A 25,694-nucleotide genomic window follows, 5' to 3' on the forward strand; every position below is an offset into this window, starting at 1 on the left:
GAGAAGCAAGAGGAGGAGCAGCTATTCTTTGAGAAAGAAAATGATTAGGAGAGTAGAGACTGTCAAAATTTTCCCAACTTTCCAGTAAAACGTCATTATGGGGGTTTCCCTGGGAGCTCAGTGGTAAAGAATCTGCCTGCCAATGCAGGAGATATGGGTTTGATCCCTGGTTGGTCCTGGAATATCCCACGTGCCACGGAGCAACTAAGCCCATGCACCACAACTACTGGGCCTGTGCTCTAGAGCCCATGAGCTGCAGCTCTTGAAGGCCACTGCCCTAGAGGCTGTGCCGGGCGCGACAAGAGAAGGCACTGCAATGAGAAATCATGCACTGCAGCTACAGTAGCCCCAGCTCTGCACAACTAGAGAAAAGCCCGCACAGCAACAAAGACACAGCACAGCCAAAATAAATAAATAGTAAATAATAATATTTTTAAAAAAGGTCATTATGCTGAACATTGAAGAGAGGTAATAAAGCACAAACTAGAGAAGTCATTTGATCTCAAAGAATGAGTCTCATATAATTAGGTGGAGTAGCAGGCCTTCAGGAGAAGGCAATGGCACCCCACTCCAGTACTCTTGCCTGGAAAATCCCATGGACGGAGGAGCCTGGTAGGCTGCAGTCCATGGGGTCACACAGAGACAGACATGACTGAAGTGACTTAGCAGCAGCAGCAGGCTTTCAACACCTCAGGAGTGCTGCTGAGGGCATCAATATCTAGCATTTGGGAGATGAGCGTCATTTAGGCTGAGGGAAAGGGAAGTAGCTCTCAAGACAAATTTAGACAGATTACTGCAATCAAGATCCACATAATGAACATTTTCAATGAAATTTTTAAAAATTCTGCTTCAGTTTTGCCTATAATAGTTGGACTCAAATTTATCCTAAATGTGGTTTTGAAATTATCCTTTGGATAAAATGGCTTATTGAAGCAGTGATAATAAAATCTGATTAGGGCTAGGTCAGCTTCCCTAGCAAAAAAGATGACATCTATCAATTGATATTCTCTTCTCCCATTACTCATTCTCCTCCTGCCCAAAGCCTCTTTCAGAGATCCTTTCTGCTATTTTGCTCTGTATATATATATATATATATATATATATATATAGACATTACTTTAAATTCTCTCATTATTAAAGAACTTATCTTTGCCTGTCAAATTTAAGAATGCACTTAAAAATAAGAATCAAAAATTGTTGGCAGGGGGAAAAAAAAAGACAAATTCAGAAATCTGACTCCAAAGGGGGAAGGAAAGATATCTGAAGAAAGAACGCCAGTGTTAAGATAAAATAGAGATCACGCCAGTCAGAATGGCTGCTATCCAAAAGTCTACAAGCAATAAATGCTGGAGAGGGTGTGGAGAAAAGGGAACCCTCTTACACTGTTGATGGGAATGCAAACTAGTACAGCCACTATGGAGAACAGTGTGGAGATTCCTTAAAAAACTGGAAATAGAACTGCCTTATGACCCAGCAATCCCACTGCTGGGCATACACACTGAGGAAACCAGAACTGAAAGAGACATGTGTACCCCAATGTTCATTGCAGCACTGTTTATAATAGCCAGGACATGGAGGCAACCTAGATGTCCATCAGCAGATGAATGGATAAGAAAGCTGTGGTACATACACATAATGGAATATTACTCAGCATTAAAAAGAATGTATTTGAATCAGTTCTAATGAGGTAGATGAAACTGGAGCCTATTATGGAGAGCGAAGTAAGCCAGAAATAAAAACACCAATACAGTATACTAATGCATATATATGGAATTTAGAAACATGGTAACGATAACCCTGTATGTGAGATAGCAAAAGAGACACAGATGTATAGTCTTTTGGACTGTGTGGGAGAGGGTGAAGGTGGGATGATTTGGGAGAATGGCACTGAAACATGTATATTATCATATGTGAAACGAATTGCCAGACCAGGTTTGATGCATGATACAGGATGCTCGGGGCTGACTGCAAGGAGATCCAACCAGTCCACCCTAAAGGAGATCAGTCCTAAATATTCATTGGAAGGACTGATGCTGAAGCTGAAGCTCCAATACTTTGGCTACCTGATGCGAAGAACTGACTCATTGGAAAAGACCCTGATGCTGGGGAAGCAAGAGAAGGAACAACAGAGGATAAGATGGTTGGATGGCATCACCAACTCAATGGACATGAGTTTGAGCAAGCTTTGGGAGTTGGTGATGGACAGGGAAGCCTGCGGTGCTACAGTCCATGGGGTCGCAAAGAGTCAGACACAACCGAGCGACTGAATTGAACTGATCTTTCGATACCCTTCTGGGAAAGCTGAGTTCCACTGGCAGGCTCTTCCTCATGGGACCCACTCTCCTTGATTTGTTTTTATTACTTTGTTTTCAGAGGGATAAATATCCATTCTCTCGACAAGTAACACTTCCCCTTTAAATATAGATATACTTTCTTTCCTACTTCTAGAAACAATGCTTCTTCTTTTGAGCTCTGAGGTCTCCCCACCCTGTAATTTCATATTTTCTACCTCCTTTCCCTTCCTTCACCCTCAAACATGTAGCAGACTATTTTATCTTTTTTTAATATAAACTTATTTATTTTAATTGGAGGATAATTACTTTACAATATTGTATTGGTTTTGCCATACATTGACATGAATCCGCCATGGGTGTACATGTGTTCCCCATCCTGAACCCCGCTCCCACCTCCTTGAAAAACCATAGCTTTGACTAGGTGGACCTTTATTGGCAAAGTAATGTCTCTGCTTTTTAATATGCTGTCTAGGTTACTCCTTGGAAGGAAAGTTATGACCAACCTAGATAGCATAATATTACTTTGTCAACAAAGGTCTGTCTAGTTAAGGCTATGGTTTTTCCAGTGGTCATGTATGGATGTGAGAGTTGGACTATAAAGAAAGCTGAGCACCGAAGAATTGATGGTTTTGAACTGTGGTGTTGGAGAAGACTCTTGAGAGTCCCTTGGACTGCAGGAAGATCCAACCAGTCCATCCTAAAGGAGATCAGTCCTGGGTGTTCATTGGAAGGACTGATACTGAAGCTGAAACTCCAATACTTTGGCCATCTCATGCAAAGAAAGAGTTGACTCATTGGAAAAGACCCTGATGCTGGTAGGGATTGGGGGCAGGAGGAGAAGGGGATGACAGAGGATGAGTTGGCTGGATGGTATCACTGACTCGATGGACATGAGTTTGGGTAAATTTCAGGAGTTGGTGATGGACAGGGAGGCCTGGCATGCTGCGATTCAGGGGGTCGCAAAGAGTCGGACACAACTGAGCGACTGAACTGAACTAGGTTAATCATAGCTTTTCTTCCAAGGAGCAAGCGTCTTTTAATTTCATGGCTGCTGCCACCATCTACAGTGATTTTGGAGCCAGAGAAAATAGTCTCTCACTGTTTCCATTGTTTCCCCGTCTATTTGCCCATGAAGTGATGGGACCAGATGCCATGATCTTAGTTTTCTGAATGTTGAGTTTTAAGCCAACTTTTTCACTTTCCTCTTTCACTTTCATCAAGAGGATCTTCTTCGCTTTCTGTCAAAGGGTGGTGTTATCTGAGTATGTGAGGTTATTGATATTTCTCCCAGCAACCTTGATTCTAGCTTGTGCTTCATCCAGCCTGGCATTTTGCATGATGTATTCTGCATATAAGTTAAATAAACAGGGTGACAATATACAGCCTTGATGTACTCCTTTCCCTATTTGGTACCAGTCTGTTGTTCCATGTCTAGTTCTAACTGTTGCTTCTTGATCTGCATACAGATTGTTCAGGATGCAGGTCAGGTGGTCTGGTATTCCCATCTCTTTCAGAATTTTCCACAGTTTGTTATGATATACACAATCAAAGGCTTTGGCATAGTCAATAAAGCAGAAGTAGACGTTTTTCTGGAACTCTCTTGCCTTTTCTATGATCCAACAGATGTTGGCAATTTGATCTCTGGTTCCTCTGCCTTTTCTAAAACCAGCTTGAACATCTGGAAGTTCATGGTTCACGTATTGCTGAAGCCTGGCTTGGAGAATTTTAAGCATCACTTTACTAGCATGTGAGATGAGTGCAATTGTGTGGTAGTTTGAGCATTCCTTGGCATTGCCTTTCTTTGGGATTGGAATGAAAACTGACCTTTTCCAGTCCTGTGGCCACTGCTGAGTTTTCCAAATTTGCTGGCATATTGAGTGCAGCACTTTCACAGCATCATCCTTCAGGATTTGAAATAGCTCAACTGGAATTCCATCACCTCCACTAGTTTTGTTCGTAGTGATGCTTTCTAAGGCCCACTTGACTTCACATTCCGGGATGTCTGGCTCAAGGTGAGTGATCATACCATCATGGTTACCTGGGTCATAAAGATCTTTTTTGTACAGTTCTTCTGTGTATTCTTGCCACCTCTTCTTAATAACTTCTGCTTCTGTTAGGTCCATACCATTTCTGTCCTTTATTGAGCCCATCTTTGCATGAAATGTTCCCTTGGTATCTCTAATTTTCTTGAAGAGATCTCTAGTCTTTCCCATTCTGTTGTTTTCCTCTATTTCTTGATTGCTGAGGAAGGCTTTCTTATCTCTCCTTGCTATTCTTTGGAACTCTGCATTCAGATGCTTATATCTTTCCTTTTCTCCTTTGCTTTTTGTTTCTCTTCTTTTCACAGCTATTTGTAAGGCCTCTTCAGACAGCCATTTTGCTTTTTTGCATTTCTTTTCCATGGGGATGGTCTTGCTCCCTGTCTCCTGTACGATGTCACGAACCTCAGTCCATAGTTCATCAGGCACTCTATCTATCAGATCTATTCCCTTGAATCTACTTCTCACTTCCACTGTATAATCATAAGGGATTTGATTTAGGTCATACCTGAATGGTCTAGTGGTTTTCCCTACTTTCTTCAATTTAAGTCTGAATTTGGCAATAAGGAGTTCATGATCTGAGCCACAGGAGAAGGCAATGGCAAGCCACTCCATTACTCTGGCCTGGAAAATCCCATGGACGGAGGAGCCTGGTAGGCTGAAGTCCATGGGGTCGCTAGGAGTCAGACACGACTGAGTGACTTCACTCTCCCTTTTCACTTTCATGCAATGGAGAAGGAAATGGCAACCCACTCCAGTGTTCTTGCCTGGAGAATCCCAGGGACGGCAGAGCCTGATGGGCTGCCATCTATGGGGTCGCACAGAGTCAGACACGACTGAAGTGACTTAGCAGCAGATTGGAGCCACAGTCAGCTCCCGGTCTTGTTTTTGCTGACTGTATAGAGCTTCTCCATTTTTGGCTATAAAGAATATAATCAATCTGATTTCAGTGTTGACCATCTGGTGATGTCCATGGGTAGAGTCTTCTCTTGTGTTGTTGGAAGAGGGTGTTTGTTATGACCAGTGCATTTTCTTGGCAAAACTCTATTAACCTTTGCTCTGCTTCATTCCATATTCCAAGGCCAAATTTGCCTGTTACTCCAGGTGTTTCTTGACTTCCTACTTTTGCATTCCAGTCCCCTATAATGAAAAGGACATCTTTTTGGGGTGTTAGTTCTAAAAGGTCTTGTAGGTCTTCATAGAACCGTTCAACTTCAGCTTTTTCAGCATTACTGGTTGGGGCATAGACTTGGATTACTGTGATATTGAGTGGTTTGCCTTGGAAACGAACAGAGATCATTCTCTCGTTTTTGAGATTGCATCCAAGTACTGCATTTTGGACTCTCTTGTTGACCATGATGGCTACTCCATTTCTTCTAAGGGATTCCTGCCCACAGTAGTAGATATAATGGTCATCTGAGTTAAATTCACCCATTCCAGTCCATTTTAGTTCGCTGATTCCTAGAATGTCGACATTCACTCTTGCCATGTCCTGTTTGACTACTTCCAATTTGCCTTGATTCATGGACCTGACATTCCAGGTTCCTATGCAATATTGCTCTTTACAGCATCGGGCCTTGCTTCTATCACCAGACACATCCACAGCTGGGTATTGTTTTTGCTTTGGCTCCATCCCTTCATTCTTTCTGGAGTTATTTCTCCACTGATCTCCAGTAGCATATTGGGCACCTGTCGACCCGAGGAGTTCCTCCATCAGTGTCCTATCATTTTGCCTTTTCATACTGTTCATGGGGTTCTCAAGGCAAGAATACTGAAGTGGTTTGCCATTCCCTTCTCCAGTGGACCACATTCTGTCAGATCTCTCCACCATGACCCGCCCATCTTGGGTTGCCCCACAGGCATGGCTTAGTTTCATTGAGTTAGACAAGGCTGTGGTCCGTGTGATTAGATTGACTAGTTTACTGTGATTATGGTTTGTGTGTCTGCCTTCTGATGCCTCTCGCAACACCTACTGTCTTACTTGGGTTTCTCTTACTTTGGACGAGGGGTATCTCCTCACAGCTGCCCCTCCTGACCTTGAACGTGGAGTGGCTCCTCTCCACCCTCCTGCACTCACGCAGCCACCGCTCCTTGGACGTGGGGTAGCTCCTTTCGGCTGCCACCCCTGACCTCGGGCGTGGGGTAGCTCCTCTCGGCCATGCTTCTGCGTGGTCCGTCGCAGTCGGGGCGCCTTTGCCCTAGTGCCCTGCTAATCCTGCTCCAGTTCCAAAAGCAGAAGGTTGATTGAGTGGGAGGCCCAGCTGCAGAAGTGCGGTGGCATGAAGGGTAAGCTTTAGATCCCTATAACATTTCTCAGGGCTCCCCAGGTGGCGCTAGTGGTAAAGAGCCTAACTGCCAAGGCAGGCGACAGAAGAGACAGACACGGGGTCTGGATGATCCCCTCGAGGAGCGAATGGCAATCCACTTCAGTATTCTTGCCTGGAGAATCCCATGGACAGAGGAGCTTGGTGGATTACAGTCCATAGGGTTGCAAAGAGTCGGATACAACTGAAGCAACTTAGCACCCATGCTAGCAACATCTCTCAGTCCTCAGGAAATCGTCCAACCATCATTATTATTACATCATCTTCCCTATGGTTAAGTGTCAGTTTTCATGGCTTTACTTAAAAGTAAGCAAAAAAGCCTCTTTTCACTACATGAAGAGAAATGGAATGAAAATACTAACCACTTCGGTGCTGCTCCCAATGGAAATGTAAATTGGTACAACCAACTTTAGAAAACTGCTTGGTAGAATCTACTTCCGCTAACTTTCATCCTCTAAGACGCAGCAATGGCACTCCTAGGTATGTACAGAAGCGAAATGTGCATTACGGTCATCAAAAGACATACTAGAACTGTGCTAACACATATGACCCTTTGCATCTAAATTAATCATAATTTTAGACAACTAAAATCCAATCCCTCAGTCACACACACACTGTTCAAGGGAGCAGCAGCCACATGTGACTAGCGGCAACCATACCGGACACCACAGACGTAGAACACTTCCATTACTGCAGAAAGTTCTACAGGGTATTGTTCTTGGATGTCTGTAGGTGCATTAGTCACCACAGCCCAAATCTAGAAACTACACAAAGCCCATCAACAGCACGATGGATGAATCAATTGCGGCACATCCACACAAGGGAATTCTGTAAAATAATGAAAATGAGCAATGTACAACAACACGCAGAATATATACCTCACAGATTTAAAAAGCCAGGCAGATAGAGCACTAGCTATGTGATTCCATTTATACAGTGTTCCAAATGGGGCAAACAAACAAACAAAAAACAAAAAAACCCCATGGGTTGGGAAGATCCCCTGGAGAAGGAAATGGCAACCCACTCCAGTAGTCTTGCCTGGAAAAGAGTCGGACACGACCGAGCAAGCGACTTCACTTGGTGGGGATGGTAGTCGTAAAAAGGGAGCACAAGGGGGCTTGGGGTAGGGGTCGGGCATGCTTTATTTTATCATCTGGATGTGGTTCGCAGGGAGCGTTCAGCTTCTGAAGATTCAGTGAGCGGTATGTACACTTAGGTCTTTCCTGTATGTGTCATACTTCCATAAATTTTCTAAACTTCCCTTTAGAAAATTTTGCTGCTATGAACGTTACCTACAGTTCAGGTTTTTTGTGGGAGCGTCTTTTCAATAAAGCAAGCGTAGTTTTGAGATCAGTGCCCTTTCCCCCACCCCAGCCCCTCTGGACTTGGCCCGGAAGCCACACGGACTCACCAACCTCCCGCACAGCGTCTTATCTCCTCGCTGCGCGCTGGGCTTGGCTCCGCGCCTCGGTAGTGACCGCCAGGACGGCTGGTTCTCCCACTCTGGGCTCTCCCAGGGTTCGCTGAGGGCTCCGTGCCCAGCGGGCTCTGGCCGCCCCAGGCCGGTGTGAGACGCTGCTCCCGGCCCCGAGGCACCTGGGCCACCCGCAGTGCCTCCCGTTCAAGCGGAGCGGGCGGCGGCGGAGCACTGAACTCAAGACATCGAGAATCCGCCGTTCTCCCCGGGAGACGGGAGAAGGCACCTGGGATGTCCCCCCTGAGCTCGGAACCATTAAGCGAAGGAGGAGGACGCTGCGCTGGAAGCCTTGAACCAGCCCGCCCCCTGCACGCGCTGCTCTCCCGCGGAGCGCCCGCCCACCCGGCCCCACCCAGGCCTTGCCCGGGAATCGCCTTGCCCAGAGGGGCTAGGTTTCCCTCCTGACCCCTTCCTCCCCGCAGCATGGGTTGGAGGGACTCGTGGCTCCCCCAGGAACCTCCTTTCACTTCCTTCTTCAGTCGAATTCCTCAAGTCCAAACCTCTGAAAAGTTTGCCAGCCTCGACGGCCCCGCCAGGTGGCCCATGCCCCTGGTTTATCAGCAATGGCTCCCGCCCGCCCGCTCTCCCTGTGCACCTATGAGTGACCCAAGGGCAGAAAACAGTCCTGGGCTTCTGAGTTATACACAGCGCCTAGCGCAGGCCTGGCTGATGCCTACCAGACACTGCTTGTTGTTTAGTCGCTAAGTCTTGTCCGACTCTGGGACTCCATGGACTGTAACCCGCCAGGCTCCTCCGTCCACGGGATTTCTCAGGCAAGAATGCTGGAGTGGGTTGCCCTTTCCTTCTCCAGGGGATCTTCCCGACCCAGGAATCGAAACCGAATTCCTGCACTGGCAGGCGGGTTTTTTGGGGGGTTTTTTGTTTGTTTATTTGTTTGTTTTTACCACTGAGCCACCAGACCCTGCTGCACTAAGCTGCTTTTACATGGATCATCTCCTTTAATTTTCAAAGCCGAGGTGATTGATTGGCTCATGAGCATCTACATATATAAACCTTCATTGAGTTGTATACTTAATATTTGTGTGTTCTACTGTAAGAAAAGAAAACCTATAAGAAAGGCACTATTAAGCATACCCATTTTACAGAGGAGAAAACTGAGGTTCAGAGAGTTTCTTACTCAAGGTCTCTAATGATGTTTATGGTGGCCCTGAGATTGAAATAAAGGCAGTCTGACTCCAGAGTTCATCCTCTTAACCCCTCAAGATTAGGCTCTGAAGAAAGAAAAAGAAAGTGCTGGCCTTGTAGAACTTATTCCACATGCCCCACGAGTAGTGCCTACTCACTGCTTGAGCCCAATGTGACACCTGTCATCGGATGGGGAAGGAGTATCGCTTTTCTTTGCTTTAGAGCTCATAACCCAGAGAGACGGTTTACTTCACCCACGCAGTCTCATAGGTCGTTAGAAGGCTTGTCTGGATTTTACATTTCCTCCTGGATCACAGGACAATCAGTAACTAGGCGGTGGTTTGGGTCTGGGAGGGTATCTTTTCCCCTAGAGAGGGAGCTCAAAGAAGAACTAGCTGTTAGTCAAGGGTTTTCACCCTCTGATGGCCAAGGCACTGGAACCTCAGCAACTGAGCAGTACGGAAATCCTTCAACGAAGAGATGTGAGCTATTTATACCCAGAGATTGAAGGATCTGGGGAAGGGTAGGGATCGGGGAGGGGGCTGGTCCATACTGGCTTTAAGTATCTCAAGACACGCAAAGTGCGCAGGAGCCAATTCATAGAACCAGCTCTGTTTCCTCTATGAGAATCACACGCCCCTTTTCCAGAACCGGAGGGGATGGATGCAGAGTGAAGGGCGACCAATGCGGGCCAGGAGGAAGCCAAGCAAGGAAGGTGGGTATCCGGTGCTGGGGAGCACTGAGAGGCCACGGTCCAGCAGGATACAGACCAGGAGGGAGAAAAAGGAGTTGCTTACTTAGGAAAACCCCCAGCGGAGCAATGGAATCTGCTCCCAGAGCCTTGGGTTTTCTAGTGCGCACGCGCTGAAATCCAGGCTTAGAAGTGAGTGCTCCGTGCTGGGCAGCATCTTGATCGCTGACCATATTTCTCACCTAGTGAATGTAGGGAAAGTTGATTTGGGTCTCAGATGCAGGTCCTGGATTTATTGCATACATTCCAGCTTTCCACCCCCGCCCCACCCTTCCCTCTCCTTGAGTCTTCTTCCCTAACCCTAAACTTGGTGTCCTCGTGTCAAGGTTACCACCAAGTTCTCAACCTTCTTCCCTAGGTTTTAAGCTGTACGGCCAGGGGCAGCAATCCCTTGGGGAAGCCATATCCACCCTGCCCCCTGCCCCGCAGCATCTTGGGGTGCCCAAGGCCCGACCTTCCTCTGGGATGGGGATAGGCTGCAGGTCTTCTGTGGTCGATTTCCGGTGTTCTGGCTCCACCCAGGTGGTTCAAGAGTCTAGCTCTGCCCATCTTCCTTGCAGTCAGCACCCAGTGAGAAGTTCCACAGCACTGGGGCCACCTGCATTGGGGATGGCCACTCTGAAGCAGCCTGGCCCCATGATCTCCGTGTTATATGTTCTAGGGGGAAAAGATGCCAGCCTGGCCCCTCCGAACTCACTAGGCCCTCACATGGCAGGGAGAGAGACAAATAAATTTTTTCATGACACTATGTGGTGATACTGGAAAGTACCTAAGACTCTGGTGGCACTATTAGGGAGTGATTACCCCCACTTGGGTGGTTCAGGAAAAAAGCTTGGCCTTGACGGAGGAGCAAGAGTTTACCAGAAAGATGGGGGTGTTAGAGCATTCCAGAAGGAGGGGAGGACATATGCAGAGACAAGGAGGCGGCAACAGCAAAGCGCTGCTTGGACTGGCTTTCTTTTTGTCATTCAGGCTTCAGCTTGAATCTGATGTCCTCAATGTGGCTTTCTCTGATCACCTACTCAAAAGAATCCTCCCTCCAGTACTTGGTTCTCTTTCTTAGAATCAACTACCTATTTTTACATTTATTTGTTAGTTGTCTATCTTCCCGGCGCACACACTCCTTCAAATCAACGGCCTAAGCCTGCGGACACTTTTATTTTTCACCGTTCCGCAGTGGCCAGAACAGTGAAGTGAACATGTATTAGTAGTATCAGTATCAGTGAATACTTGTGAATAGATGGATGGATGGATGAATGGAGTCCGAGGCTGCAGGCAGTGAGAAATGTCTTAGGAGGCAAGAATTCCCTCCAAGCCCTTAGCCTAAGCAACTCAAGGAAAGAGACTAGCTCCAGAAGGAGGGCTCGCTAGGAAGGGGGTTTGGGACATCGGGGTGGTGGGAAACGGTGTCCCAACTGCAGGGCGGTTTGAGAGAGGAGGAAACGGGCGGCGAGGAGCTGAGGGATCCGCAGCCTGGTGTGCCTGGCTCGGGGGTCTTTTTGCTTCTAAGGAGGCAAGGGGAGGGCGGGTCTTCGCCCCCCCAGGCGCCGCCTGTCCAGCTTCCCGCTAGGCCCTGTTGGATGCGTCCAAGCCTCTTCCTGGGCGGTCAGTGGGTTTGGTGGATTGCCTTGCCGGCCTGTCTCTCTCTCTCCCCTCCCCTTTTTTTCTTCTCTCTCCTCCGGGACTCTGCAGCTCCCCAGCCCGGCGGCCCCGCAGCAACCTAGCAGCCCCCGCCCCCTCCTCTAAGGGCGAAATTGCTAAACTTGTAGCAATAATGACCCTGCTTTCAGGCAGCCGACTCCCGCTGAACATCTCGGCGCCCGGGCCGGCCCAGCCTAATCAGCGAGCCCCTCCCTGCTGCCCGCCCAGACCCCGTTCCCCCTGGCCGCCCCCTCCCCCAGCGCACAAAAAGTGGGGAACAAAACCCCCGCGCATTTCTCCGTCCCTCTGTTGAGCAGACTGCTGCACAAAGCCCCCGCTCTGAGAAGCAATGGGGAGCTCGGGGGGGACGTCAATCCCGACGCGCTGAGGTTTTTGTTCGCGCAGGGGACTTCGCCTTCCTACCACACCTTTTGTTCGGGACTCCAATAAAAAGCCATTCTTTCCGCACCTTCCCGGCCCGGAGCCGCCTTTCAGCGAGGCCCGGCCCCACAATGGCGCGGCGCGCTGAGGCCTCCCCATTCACCCGCCTTGGCACGCTCACAATCGGCCGTGTGGCAGCACAGGCTTCGCACAGGCATTCTCCGCAAGTGACAAGGAGCCGCATAAAGCCTCGGCCGCCGGGGGAGAAGGGAGGGCGACCAAGGGGGAGAACTCGGCCGCGGCGGGGCGCAGCGCCCCCGGGCGCGCTGGAAGGCCGGGCGGCGGCAGAAGATGGAGCTGCCTTCGCGGCGCCTACGGCTAGGCCTAGGGGCGAGGTTTCCTTTACTCTGGAGGCATTCGAGGTGGGCAGAGTCTAAGCCTTGATCTAACGCAGGCCCAGATACTAGCCCAAGCATCTGGGTGAAACTTGGGGGGATTTCAAAGTCCCACCTCAAAAGGCCCTGAGTCTCCGACCTGTCCTCCCTAGGACAGTAAAGAGAAATTAATGAACAAAGCCTTAGAGACCGGACTTGAAGCCTGGGGGCTGAGGCAGGGGAGACCAGGCCTGCGATCGCCCAGGGCAGAACTGCTTTCCCAGAGCATCTTTTCCTTCCCCACCGCCCTGTTGAAGGATCTCTCCCTACTTTTGTGGGCTAAACAAGGTCTGTAGCCGGCCAACCGTTTGAAAATATTGCACCTTGTTTATTGACTCCTGTAGTGTATGGCAGCGGGTGTGTACATGGCGTGTGGATATATTTAGTTATATATATATATATATATATTATATGTGCTGAATACAGAATAGGAAACAGAAGGAAAGCCGGTAACACCTCCGGTGGGCCCCTAGGTTCCAGATTTGTTCAAACCCCCAACTTTTGATCTCGCTCCGCTGATTTTTCTTGCAGAGTTCTACGCCTCCTGACAATCTGGAGATCCAGGCCGAGGTATCTGTTGCGGAGGGCAGGCGGTTGGGAAAAGGAAAATGGACTGTGGTGTGGCACTCCGGCCCTGCAAAGTGAGCAGAGGGTCGGTAGGGCCTGGGGATTTCTCAAGCCACGACGCCCATTTTTCTCTCCTTCATGCTGTTCTCTGTCCTTGAGTTTTCCGCCAGCGCTCTGCTGAGGCCGCGAGAAGGCCGAGAAAGAGAAGCCCTTCTTGCTCTAGGGGAGACGACTGGCAGCCTGAGTCCCAGCCTTTCGCACTCCCTTTGGAGCCGAGATTGGGGCCATTGTCCTCCAGGCACCCAGCCAGCGTTTCTGCCTCAGAGATAGTCTCCATGTAGGCCCAGGCGCATCCTCTTCGCCCCAGAGCCTCCTTCCCCGGACTTCGTGTAAGCTGCGCTCCGAGGCCCTGGGGAGCGAGACGTTTATGTATATATATTTATATTTTTTAACGAGGGGACCTGGTCCTTCCTTGGATCCAGCCTTTCTCGCCCTTTAGTCCCGCGGCGCCAGGCTGCGGTGGGGTCGCCTGCCGCGTTACCTGCCCGGTCCCTACCAGGCCCGGATGCCCTGCAAGGTACCCTGAGCGCACGCGGCCCCCGCCGTCGCACCCTGGTGCAACGGCTGCGCGCCGCCGCCGCCCCCGAAGCCGGCCAGGTTGCTCACGTTCACGAAGGGGCCGCCTCCAGACGCACTGCAGGCGGGCTGCATGGCCGAGGCCGCCGAGGAGGCCCCGCCGCCGCCGCCGCCACTGCCACCGCTTGCCGGGTACGCACAGCCATAGCTGCCGCTGTAGGCCGCGGCGGCGGCGGCTGCAGCGGCGGCGGCTGCGGCGGCGGCTGCCGAGTTCCCATAGCCATAGGCGGGGAAGCTGTTGTAGGAGTAGGCTCCCGCGCCCACGCTGTAGGGCGCGCCGTAGGCTGGCGCGCCAGGAGTGACGCACGGCTTGCCGTCCCGCACCAGCACCGGCACCGCCACACGGCGCGGCGGCGGCGGGGGCGCGTGCCCGCCCAGCTCCAGAGACTTGTCCTGCCGCTGTCTCTTGCACTTGTACCTGCGATTCTGGAACCAGATCTTCACCTGGGTGGACGTGAGCTTTAGGCTGCTGGCCAGGTGCTCGCGCTCTGGCGCCGACAGGTACCGCTGCTGCTTGAACCTGCGTTCCAGCTCGAAGACTTGGGCTTGAGAGAAGAGGACCCGGGGCTTCCGGCGGCTGCGTGGCTTCGGCCTTTCGCTCTCCTCTGCCGCCTTACAGTCTCCGGCCGCCTCCAGAGGTTTCTTCAGTTGGCAGCTTTCTGCGAAAGAAGCAAAACAACAGCGTCTCTTAGTTGTTCCCGGCCTCTCCGCGGCTCCGGTCCAGGAGCACTGTGACCCTTTTTGGTGGCAACGCGGAGCGTGCAGTAATAACTGCTTGGGTTTTGGGGAAGGTTTGTGACTTCTGGCGCCGTGGGACCCTTCGATCGCCCAAGGCCCCTCACCACGTCCTTGACGGGTGGAGGCACATAGTGTGGGGAGGGGTAGTTAGCACGCGTTTATTTAGAACTTCAGCATCTGCGAGAGATTACCCTGTATTAAATGTGCAGCTCGGCTTGCTAATGATTATTTTCAGGATGAAAGTTTGTAACTACATAACTCCAATATTTGCAAATTCGGTTGCCTTCTTTTCCGTCATAAATAGCTGAAGGTGTGAGAGGCATGTTGGGTTTTGGCGGCCGAAATGCGTGCGATGTGCGAAAATCTTCCTGCTTAGAAATGTCTGAGTGTACTGCTTATTGCCCAGGAACTGTTTTTTTGTTTGTTTGTTTACATTTAAACGCCTACCTACCCACAAATGAGTGTCTGAGTAACGACAACCGATACCTTAGAAAGAAAAAGAAATTTGATTGACTGACTGACTTAGTTTCATGTCGATTTTAGGCCCAGGGGAGCTGTCAGAGCAAAGGCCTTGGCTTCCGCCACAACAAACCTTCTCTTGGGGAAGGAGATTCTTTTGGCTCTGTCTCCTCACAAACACTTCCTTGGAGGCTTTATTCAGTTATTCTGTTGCCCTGCCCAATTCACCTCCCGTCCTACTTGAGCAGACAGGATCTAAGTTCGGCGCGTTTTTCACTCAGCCCGAAGCCACACAATCTGGGACACAAAGCAAAACGTTACAGATTTTCAAAAAGGCCGGTTGCCTCAGGGGTGCGAGTGAGGAATGAACTACGTTCCCATGCGCTCTCCCACCATCCGCTCGCTCTCTGCCGGGTGCCACGGGTGCGAGGACGCAGAGTTCCAGGCGGAGAAGTGAGGAAAGCACCCCCGCTAAAATTCTACCTAAGTTCCTGCGCCCTCCGGACACCAGGCACACAATCTGCTTGGACTACCTTTTCCGAGAAGAGAGAACGGCTGCCCTGGCCTCAAAAAACGCATCTCACGCTAGAGGGAAAGTGGGAGAAGTTGAGGCTCATGCCCCTCTAGCTCTGGGGAAGAGCTACAGTTGTCAGCACCCGGCAGCTGAGCCCACATTGCTTATCCGCATCAGGGTAGCAATAACCTCCGGGGCTGCATCGCCTCCTCCCTCTGGGGGGAGTAGTTGGCGGAGTCATCTTGGCCTTCTCCCTCCGCCCTGGCTCCCTTGCAGCATCTGAGTTTTGCGGAGCTGTCGCTGACCAGGAACTGGCATGACACCAGCCAGGAGCTAAAGAGGCGGGCAGCCGTGCCGACAAGGTTGGTGGGCTGTTTGCGGGCATCCCGCCATTGCTCCACATGAGTGTTTCCTTCCCCCCTCTACTCACTTTGGTTCCCGTCCCTCACGACCTCGGGCTCCTCTTCATGTTCCTTAGGCCCGCTGCACGAGTCTCGCAGGACCGTGTGGACAAAGCTCTGGGGGCAGAGCCCCGAATCCCCGTGGCCATCGGCTGTAGCTAGTGAGTTCAAATAGGACAGTTTCTCGCCCTCTTCTTCCTCGTCTTCCTCCCCTCCGTCCGAAAACTGCGTCCCCTCAGCGGCGGCCAGCATGCAGGGCGCCGAGTGGAAGTGGTGCTCCAAGTCCGCCTGCAGGTGCGCGCCGTGGAAGTGCTGTTGCTGCTGCTGCTCCAGATTCAGAATGTCTTTGACTGAGAAAGGGGTGGAGGTGACCGGGCTTGGTAACATCATCAGGGCCACTTAATTGTCCAGTCCAAATACTCAATAAATCCCGGCGGGGGCGGGGAGGCAGCGCGGCGGCTCCAGCTCTCCTCTGGACTCCGCCGCTGCTGCCGAGTCGGGCTTTTGACAGACGCGGTCCCACTCCAGTCTAAATCGCCTCCATTGGCCCGGACGTGGGGGTCTGGGTTTTGTTACAGCCACTGCAGGGACTGGGGCCGGGGCTGAGAAGCAGGAGTCCGGGGGTCGTGCGTCACGTCGGGGGCGGGGCTCTCGCCCGGACCTCCCTCCCCATTGGTTCCAGCTGCTGTGGACCACACCCCTCCGCATCCACTGAGTGGGGGTGCTGCTGAGCTACCAGAAATAGACAAGGGCTAGTATAGAGTCTCGAAGTCCTAGTGGCTGCGGGAGAGGCTGCACTGCCTGGGGTACGCGAACGACCGATTCCCATCCCGACTGGCCGCGTCTTCCCGAGTAAAGCCAGTTCTGGGAGGCATCCTGAGAACCAACCGCCAGGAAGGATAGCCCAGGAACGTGGTTTTTCCAGCTGCTGCGGAGGCAGGAAAACTTCCTGGCTTGTAAATACCCGGCACTGTATCCCCAAGGAGACGGAATGTTTTATATATCTATGGACGGGCGACGTGTGCGTTCTCGCCTTGTTGACTTTGCTCAAGCTGTTCCCTCCACTCGGAAAGCCTTCTCCACCCTTGTCTCCATGACAAGCCTGTTCTCTGAAGCTCTGCTCAAATGCCACCTCCTCCAAGGAAGCGCTTCCTCATCGCCTAGCCGGAAGTTATCTCTCTCGCATCTGAACTTGCAGCGCGTGTTAGTAAAGGACATTCGTGTCACTTATCACTTCCTGCCTAGTACTATAGCTATATTGCCTGCCTGGTCTCCCTGAGTAAACCATGAGCCCCCGGAGGGCAGAGCCCCAGTTGCATTTGCTTCTGTAGCTTTTCCAGCGGCCTCACTAAGCAGGTATGTGAGAGACAGGACGATGGAGTAAATACTGAACTTTGTGGTCTGACAGCTCTTGGTTTGAATCCTGGCCTAGTCAGTGTTTGGCCTGGGTGTTTCTAAGCCTCAGTTTCTTTGCTTACAAAAAGACAGTAATACCTTCTTCAGGGTTGTTGCCAGTGATAAATGAGGCAAAACATGTCAAGATTTTAGTGCAGGGCCCGCTCATGTTAGTGCTCAATACCTGTCATTGACTACTGTTCTGCATCAGAAGTCAAACAGTGTTTGTTGACTGCATTGGTGATGACGTTCGGGGTTGGAGGGCCTCACACACTGGGTAGTTTCATATGGTCTTGAGAGCAGGATCTGTTTTCACAAGAGAGGTGACCCAGCCATGGAGGCTGTCTTTTCCGTCTATTGAAATCAGACACCTGGGTCTAGGCCTTGACCCTCGCAGGCATGTTTCTAATTTCTCCAACCCACACTTCTTCTGGCGCCCTTCTAGGGCCCTGATTATTTTGTGGGCAAATCTGTGGTGTCCCCTGTGATTCTGGAAACTCTGCACAGATAGAGATCATCTTCCTGCACGATAGGCATTTGCTCACCATCACCTCTAGCCCAGTGAGCAGCAGCAGGAGCTGCTGTGAGACCTATAGAAAAACCTGTCCTCAGTGCTGGCCTTGAAAAAATAGGGACCGATTTGGCCCAACCATGGCATCCCTCATTTGGCCCTAGCCGCCCCTAGCATATTTTTTGGCGCCAAAATGGTAGAGCGGAGGGAGCACTAGCTTCAGATAGAAGGGGCAGGTGGGAGGTGCAGGGACTGTGGACAACACCTCCCTGCTGCAGCGGACTCGGGATGGGAGTGGGAACGGAGCGGAGAGCTGTCATGGGAGGACCCCCCGCAACGGCGGGAGCAGTGGGTGCCCAAAGCCGAGGAGAGAATGAACAGCCAGTCGCGAGGTGGGAGAGGCGGGGCTGTTCAGGAGGGAGCGGAAATGGTGCGGGGAGTCAGCCTCTGGGGCCTCCTGGGGAACTGGGATTCAGCGCCGGCCACGTGCTCCCGGGAGTACTTAGCTGGTGGCAGCCCGCAGGCTGTGCGGGAGACTCTACGTGAGCTGGGCTTTGCGCCGGGATGACCATCCTTCAGCCGCAAGGGCACCCGATGCCTTTCCGCTCTGAATTCTAAGATTATTGAGGCCCTGGGCAGAGCTGGTGTTTCCAGAACAGGCCACAGAGCTGCGGAGAGAAGAATGCGCCTGCTTTTGCTGCGGATCGCGAGTTGTTGGGCGCAAAGATCCAGAGAGACGAGGGTGAGTGCGCGGCACTGCCGGGTGGCAGTCCTTGAGTACCTGCGTCGCGGTAGCAGGCGCGCATAAAAGAAGGAAACTGCCTCCAATCCCACTCTTCCACCCCCATCCCGAGGGCTAGACTGTCGTTGAGAATATTTCTATTGCCCGCTCGTCTCCTAGTTAAAAAAAAAATTTTTTTTTGCTTTTTGCTTCTTTAATTGGTTTTCTTGAAGTGATATCAAGATTCAGAAAAAAGAAAGACAAAAGCTACAGAAAATATCTGTCCCCAGTTTCCAACCGAAACCTTCATTTCTCCTTGCTACCTTCTCTCGCTTCTCCACGGCGCTTCGCCCCTAGTTCTACCCTAAGCTCATCCCCCAAATCCGTATCTTAGAACCCATGGCCCGGGGTGCGGGGAACACCGAGACACGCCCACACAGCAGCTGCTGCCGCCGAGTCCACCGAGTCGCCTTCTCCCTTAGCACACGGAAGGCTGCCTCCTTCCCACCTGCAGGCCCACGCGATTCGATCTCCTCCAAACCCACTACCACTGCTACCCCGCCAGATATCCTTGGCCCAGGTCTGAAAAATTCTCTCCTGAGGTCCTTGATCAGATTGCTCCTCGCATGACGCCCTGAGGGACTGGAGACCCTTGAGGAGCTGGAGCGTGGAGAGCACAGGCGAAGGGGCCTAGCAAGGAGTTTGTACGCCGCGTCCATTTCTCTCCCCAGCCATAGCTCTGCGCAGGGCTTGTCTAGCGGGTGGGAGGCTTAGATCTCGGCCTTAAGTCCTGAGCAGGGGCTGGGATCATCTGATTGTTCAGGTTCCCTTTGGTCCATTTGGCTACCCAGCGGCGGAGCCTCCCTGCAGGAATACCCGCCAGGCCAATCACATCTGGGGAGCCTGCCTGGCCTGTGCCCGCACCCCGACGACAACAAGCTTGTGCGCAGCCAACTGTGCGGGGCTGTCCGGAATGAAAACGCCAGAGTGGTAGTTACATTGCAGCGGCGGTCGGTTCTCCAGAGTCACTTATCACAATGCGGAATCTGGTTCCAGCGCCTATCCAGTTACAATCTCATGCTAGGACATTTGCATTCTTTTGTCGGAAAAGAGGATCTTTGAAATCCCGGAGCTGTGCTCGACTAATAATAGGTTTTTGTTAGATTAGCTAATTACTGTCAGATAAAGTAAATATCGTTGCATCCATGGCAGGGTTTGATTTTATTTTAATCGAGTGTATCTGCCTATCTTCCATTTTGTCACATTATACATTTATACAAGTCTTTCTCCTCCCATATGTGATTACAGGGCATAGTAAAATGATAGCAGATTCTCTGAGGGAAAGTGTTATAATAGATGCATAAAAAGGTGATAAATAAAATTATACCTTTTGTGGAGAAAAACAACATGCTAGTCATTACAGCAAACTTCATCAAAGAAAAATGTAATGGTGCTTTGAAAGCTGTGAAGTGTTCCCATAAGTTATTATTGTATACACAAAAACTGCTTAATTAATATACATATAAATATAGGCAAAAAATTGATCACTTTAGCTATATGCTACAGCTTATTCTGTTATCCTTCACTTGTTTAAATAGCCATTTATTTATGTAGCCATGGCTACAAAAAAATTGAAGGTTTTAGTGGCTCTCTAATCTAAATGTATACTATAGTCAGGAGTAGTTTTCTTTCAAGGCATGAGAAACCATCATGGGGTGAACTCTGCCAGCTAAAACTGTGTGATAACATTTTAGGTGATTTTTTCCATTGAAAAATTTCCTTCTTCCTGTCTTTCTTTTCTTTTCTTTTTTTACTGCTCTCCCAGAAACTTCATTTTCAATGACATCTTGGGGGGGGGGGCGGGGAAGAGACAAAAAAAGTAAAAAAATTCCTCTTTTGCAGGAGCATTAAGTAGGTTTTTGTTATTTTGTTGTAGTTGCTGCTGGTGGTGCATATGTGTGTATGTGTTTTGATTTGGTTTTTAGTTGAGAGATGTTAGAACATATCCAGATTTGTGAGCGTTCCAGAGCCTAATGTTTTGTGAGAAGGGGAATACATTATCTACTTTTAAAGAAATGTCAACTAGGTACATCAGTCCCATAAAGTATTAAGCTGATCTAATTCCTCAAGAGGAACTTTCCCCCCATGTTTCAGCAATTTGGTAAGAGAGATTTTAAAGTGGCATTTTGAGAATTTTAGCTTGTTTTCCATGTGTTTGTATAAATGCCAGATTTCCCCAGATTGTGTATAGAATTGAGTTTTCTAAATAACCCACCACTTCCCTTCTCTGGGAGAAAATTGTTCCAAGTTCAGTAATCCCTGTAGTTCTTTGTTAATTACAGGCCCTTGCCAATGAAGCAAGTTTCGATTTCTCAGGATGAAGACTTTTCATATATATCTATGTGTATCTGCTTCACTCCAAAAATTTTTAAGTTAACAATATAAATAAAGCTTTTGTTATCAAAAAAGTTGTTTTGCCAATAAAACACAGAAATCAGAAAAGCTAACTGTGAGTGAAAGTCGATATTTTTTCAAGCAAAAACATGTAAATAAAAGATGCCTATACACAGACATTTATTTGTACTATTTGCGTGTGTTATTTGGGAGTGCAGTGAGCAGTTTTAACTTGGGGATTAAATTGGAATTCTGGGTGCATTCCTTAACCTTTTTTTTTTTTTTTTAAGTGTGTTTAACTTCCTGTATCGAAATTTCGGTGTCTTTAGACCGTTTAAAATACAATCTGACTTCAGAAAGGCGGCTGCAGTCTTTAGAGAATTAATTCACTTAAACCCGAGCACCTCCCTGCTCGGAGCATTAAACATTTCGGGGAGGGATGTGGTTATCATGTTCAAGAAGGAGATTTTTTTTTTTTTTTTCGTGACTCTTCCTTGCGTGATCCTTTTTACTCTCAACCGCAAACCGAGGAACCTCGGCCTCCTCGGACGCAGAACTCTTCTCCCATATCTCCCTGGGGGTCAAGTTGGAGCGAATAACTTCAAAACGTTTGAGAAGAAGAAGAGGAACAACAACAACACAGCCTTTCTCACTTGGAAAGAAACTTTTGCTGAAGCCTTGTCGTTTTAAGTAACGCCTTATCCCGCCCTCACTGTATCCAGCCTGGAGTTCCGGGTCTCTGGTCTGCACCGGGAGAGCGATTTCGAAGGTGCACCGGGACCTTCGCTCCGTTATTGGGCGATCTTATCTGCGGGTCTAGGGGCTCCCTTGCCCTTGGTTCCCTGAAGCTCTGGCGGAACCCAACAATTACCACTACTCTGGGATAGCCCCATCTTGCGTGACCCTGCGGGGAATTGGGGGTGGAAGAGCGTGGACTTCTGACTTTGCTCCGAAAGGCCGGGGACCCGACCTGGAAAGGACCGAGACCCCAGGCGGCTGGGGCGCGCCAGAGCGCACAGCCACAGGGACAGAAAGCGTGAGGCGCGCGGGGAGCCAGGTCCGGTCCTGCAACTCCAGGTCTCGGAACTTGGCGGCCTCGCCCTGCAGAGACGCAGGTGAGTCGGGTCGGAGGTCAAGAGTTAGGCAACCTCGAGGCTGGGGTGTCTGTCAGGTTGCCAGGCCTCGCTCAGCCCTGCAGCCAAGGGCGCCGCGTCTCTCTGAAGCCCGAGCACTTCGGCCGCGCTGGTTGGGACCCGGATTCCCGGGCTTCTCCGCGCGTTTCTTTGCTGCTGCTGGCCAAGAGCCCGGGGCCCTAGCGAGGAGCCCCGGGGAGACGCCGGCTGGACCTCTGTCCTTGAACAGTAGGTTCTCGGATTCCGCTGGACCTTTCCTCACTCCCGCCAGCCCGAGAGAAGGACCTCCTTACCTCTTGCAGCTTGCGGCACGCAGGGGCCTAGGAGAGATGCCGAGCTGGGACCCCAGAACTTTAGTGGTCATCCTCCTCCCTCTCACAGCCAGTCTGTTTTCCCCTTTCCACCCCTTTCTCTTTCTTTAGGCCCATCTCTTACTCCCCGGCTCCGCTCCTTTCCTTCCTCACTCCACGCTTTTCCTGACCACCCTTCCCCCACCTCCTTTCTCCTTCACCTTCTCCTCTCCCTGGCCTCCTCCTTCTCCCTGACCTGTTTCACTCTCCCTTATTTCCTCACGCCCTCCTCCCTTCCCCCATCTTATTTCATTCCCTTTCCTCAACTCCATGATTTTCTTGCTTTTTGTCCCTGGACCCTGCAGGTGTTTGGTATGGAGGGAACCACACACCCTTGCACCAGAGGTCCCCACCCCTGAACCCCAGGCCTCCTCCCCCTTTCCACCCCTGTGGAATGTCCACTCTGTCTCAGGAGCTGCAGGTAAAAATGCCCAGGCACCCTTGGTAGTGTGATAGGGACGCTCCTCTCTACCCTTGGAGCCTGTGGGACTTTTTCCACCTCCCAGCCCCCAACCCCCAGCAGCCTCAGCCATGGGCCCTGATGAGCCTGTGGGGCTCCAGATGGCGAGCTTGGCCACCCTCCCCGTGGAAATTCCCACTGCAGGCAGATCCTGCAGAGCCTCCGTTTCCTTCTATTGTGGCAGCCTGGAGAGGATCACAGCAGAGTTGAAGGTGGCCATAAGGCCTGGGCCCCAAGCATCCCTTGAGAGCACAGATGGGGGCTCCCAGACCAGGCCTGACCCCCTCCCCCACTCCACACAGGCTAGAGCAGGTTGGATTGACCTTCTCTCCTCTTTTTTCCTGCCAATCCTGCTAGATTAAGGGGCCATTTCACTTTGAGATCACCTCAGCTGGGAAGTGTTTCAGGGACTGCCTTAAAACACAGGGGGCTAAATCTGGGAGAGGACAGGGGGGCCCTGGCTCTCACACTAGCCAACAGGGGCAAGGACTGAGCGCTCCTGGCCTACTTCGCTGCTTTGGGGCCAGTGGGACAACCGAGACACTGCCTTTTGGAGAAGAGACAAGGTCCCCAGCTGCAAGGTAGGGCAGCCGGCCAACTTCTACCCTTTTACCTCCCATCTGCAACTACATTTCTGAGGGTGCATTACTCTAATAAATACGGGTTTCCAACAGATAGATGCAGACCTCCCTCACATATTATGTTTCTATGGATGTATCTTTCTCCTTAAATGAAAAGGAAGGTGACTTCCTGTGTGAAGACAACAGTATGTGCACAGGTGGATAGGCAGGGGGAAGAAGGCATGCAGGACTCTCCATAAATGTACCTTCCACAGTAGAGCTCTGCCCTTTCGGAGAGTGTGGTCAAAACAGGAGGACTGGGCTAACACTCATTCTGAATTCCCCTCCCTCATTTTCCCCTCACAACGTGAATTACTGGCAGTGACATGAGATTTGGAGAGAAATGTTTATATGATCCAAGATGAGAACTAGCTTCCATGACAATCAGATGCACTATTTCCATACAGGCAATTTATGGTATCATTACAATTAGTCTTGTACAAAGTGGTCCCATAAGGACCTGTCTAATTTGCAGTCAGAGAAGAGGGAATAGATTTTATTACCAGAGTTGTAATGACTGTGTGTGTTCTTGAAAGTAATAAAAACCACATTGAAATTATACTGCAATTTATACTTAAAAAAATACACACCCATTCACCCATTAGTATAATAGAGAGGGTGGCCTGTGTTTGTGTGTGTATGTAATTGTGCCCACACACAAAGCAAGTGAGCATGGATGCGGGCACATGTGGACATTTTACAGCTCCTACAGCCAGTAAGCTTGTAAGGACTCAAACCACACAAGCATGCTTGTGTGAGAGTTGGCACCAATGAAACTCTTCTCCTCAGGAGAGAGCCCACAGAGTGAGGAGACTGCCTTTGGGGTTGGATCGGAGGAAGACGGGGCTTTCTTTAAATCACAATCACACCTATCTTGGGCCAAAGCATTGACCCTGGAGTCCACCAGAGAGGCTTGGAGCCACGTTCTACCTCTTCTGTAGTCTTGTGACCTCGGGCAGTCCTTCAGCCTTGCTAAGCAGCAGTTTTCTCACCTATAAAGAAGATAATAATGGTGTGGACTTTATAGGCCTGCAGTCAGGATTAAAGAAACCATGGAAGGGAAGCACTTAGAGAGCCCTCTTGTGTAGTAAATGTTCCTGTGCTGGTGGCTGAGGGTGGGTGTGAGGGGTGATTGCCAAATCCAAAGAGGGAGGCTGAATCTTTCCTCCACTGTGTTGAGATCAGACAGCAGTATTCTTGGGTGTCCCTTTTTTCACTTGGGGAAAAAAAGCATTATTTATCAATCAAATTTTGCAGGTTTTTTTTTTTTTGGTCCCCAAACAAGGATACTAGTTCTCTTAATCATTTAAGTTTTAGGATATACGGATATACCTTCAGAACCACCAACAACCACCAATACCTTCAGCCTCCCCCTCTTCCACTCTCTTGAGCCACTGCAAACAAATCCCGCACCCAGGCCAAGCTTCCCTCTCCCACAAATGCATCATTTTTTAGCTGCAGTAAACAAATCCCCAAAGTCTCATGTCATTGTTATCATGTTTAGATAAAGATCTGGCCAATTAGTGTCCTTGGTGGAATGTAAATAAATCTGCTGCCCCAGACCTACCCCAGTGGTGGGTGTTCTTCTCAACCAAGCAACACCAGCACTTTTTCTCTCCTTTTCTTTCTCGTGTGGGCAAGGAAGTCTGGCCTTCAAATTCACATGGTTTCTAATCTCTGTGTGTGGACCAGATCTGGTGTGTTACCTTCTCTGAACCTATTTTCTTTTTCATAAAGAGGAGTTCATGAAGACCACCTCACAGTTGGGAGGGAGCAGCAGCAATAATTGGAATAATACTGCTGATAATAATAACTGTAATACTCTCACCAATATGATATGGTGACCAATATGCAATGGTCATATTGATAACATTAGCTACTGTTCATGGATGGCTTTTATACTAGCACTGTGGTATGGCCCAATGATTAAGAGCTTCCCCACTCATCAACTCCTGCATAAACTGTCAGCCCATAGGTAAGCCACATGGGTAGGGCTGGGAGACTCATGGGTATGGAGATCAGAGAAGAGCACCAGGCATTGTGTGAAGGCTCCTTAACTGTTCACCACTGTTATTGTTTCTGCTTCTTGTAACAGAATCCTTGACTATGGCCCTATTAATGTAACCATTTTACAGAGGAGGAAACTGAGGCGGGAGAGGAGGTAACTAGCCCAAGGTTAAGTTCCTTGCCTTCCATATTCAACTACCTTTCTCCACCCTTCTGCCTTTCCTGGGCAGCCCCAGGGTTACCAGCCTGAGAACCGTTGTTTGGGCTGCACTGCCCAAGCACTTCTCTCTGCTTTTGCCAA

General features: G+C 50.1%; 1 protein-coding gene across 1 annotated transcript; it reads right to left on the reverse strand.

Moving 5' to 3' along the window:
* Positions 1 to 12,850: 12,850 nt before the first annotated feature.
* NKX2-3 (NK2 homeobox 3) lies at positions 12,851 to 16,367 on the reverse strand. Its single transcript, XM_027529119.1, has 2 exons — positions 15,832 to 16,367; positions 12,851 to 14,349 (listed from the first exon to the last, which is right to left on the reverse strand). The coding sequence occupies exons 1-2, from the start codon at positions 16,190 to 16,192 to the stop codon at positions 13,607 to 13,609; spliced, it is 1,104 nt and encodes a 367-aa protein (XP_027384920.1). The 5' UTR covers positions 16,193 to 16,367; the 3' UTR covers positions 12,851 to 13,606.
* Positions 16,368 to 25,694: the final 9,327 nt, after the last annotated feature.

The sequence above is a fragment of the Bos indicus x Bos taurus genome, chromosome 26, assembly GCF_003369695.1.
Source record: "Bos indicus x Bos taurus breed Angus x Brahman F1 hybrid chromosome 26, Bos_hybrid_MaternalHap_v2.0, whole genome shotgun sequence".
Taxonomy (NCBI): Eukaryota; Metazoa; Chordata; class Mammalia; order Artiodactyla; family Bovidae; genus Bos; species Bos indicus x Bos taurus.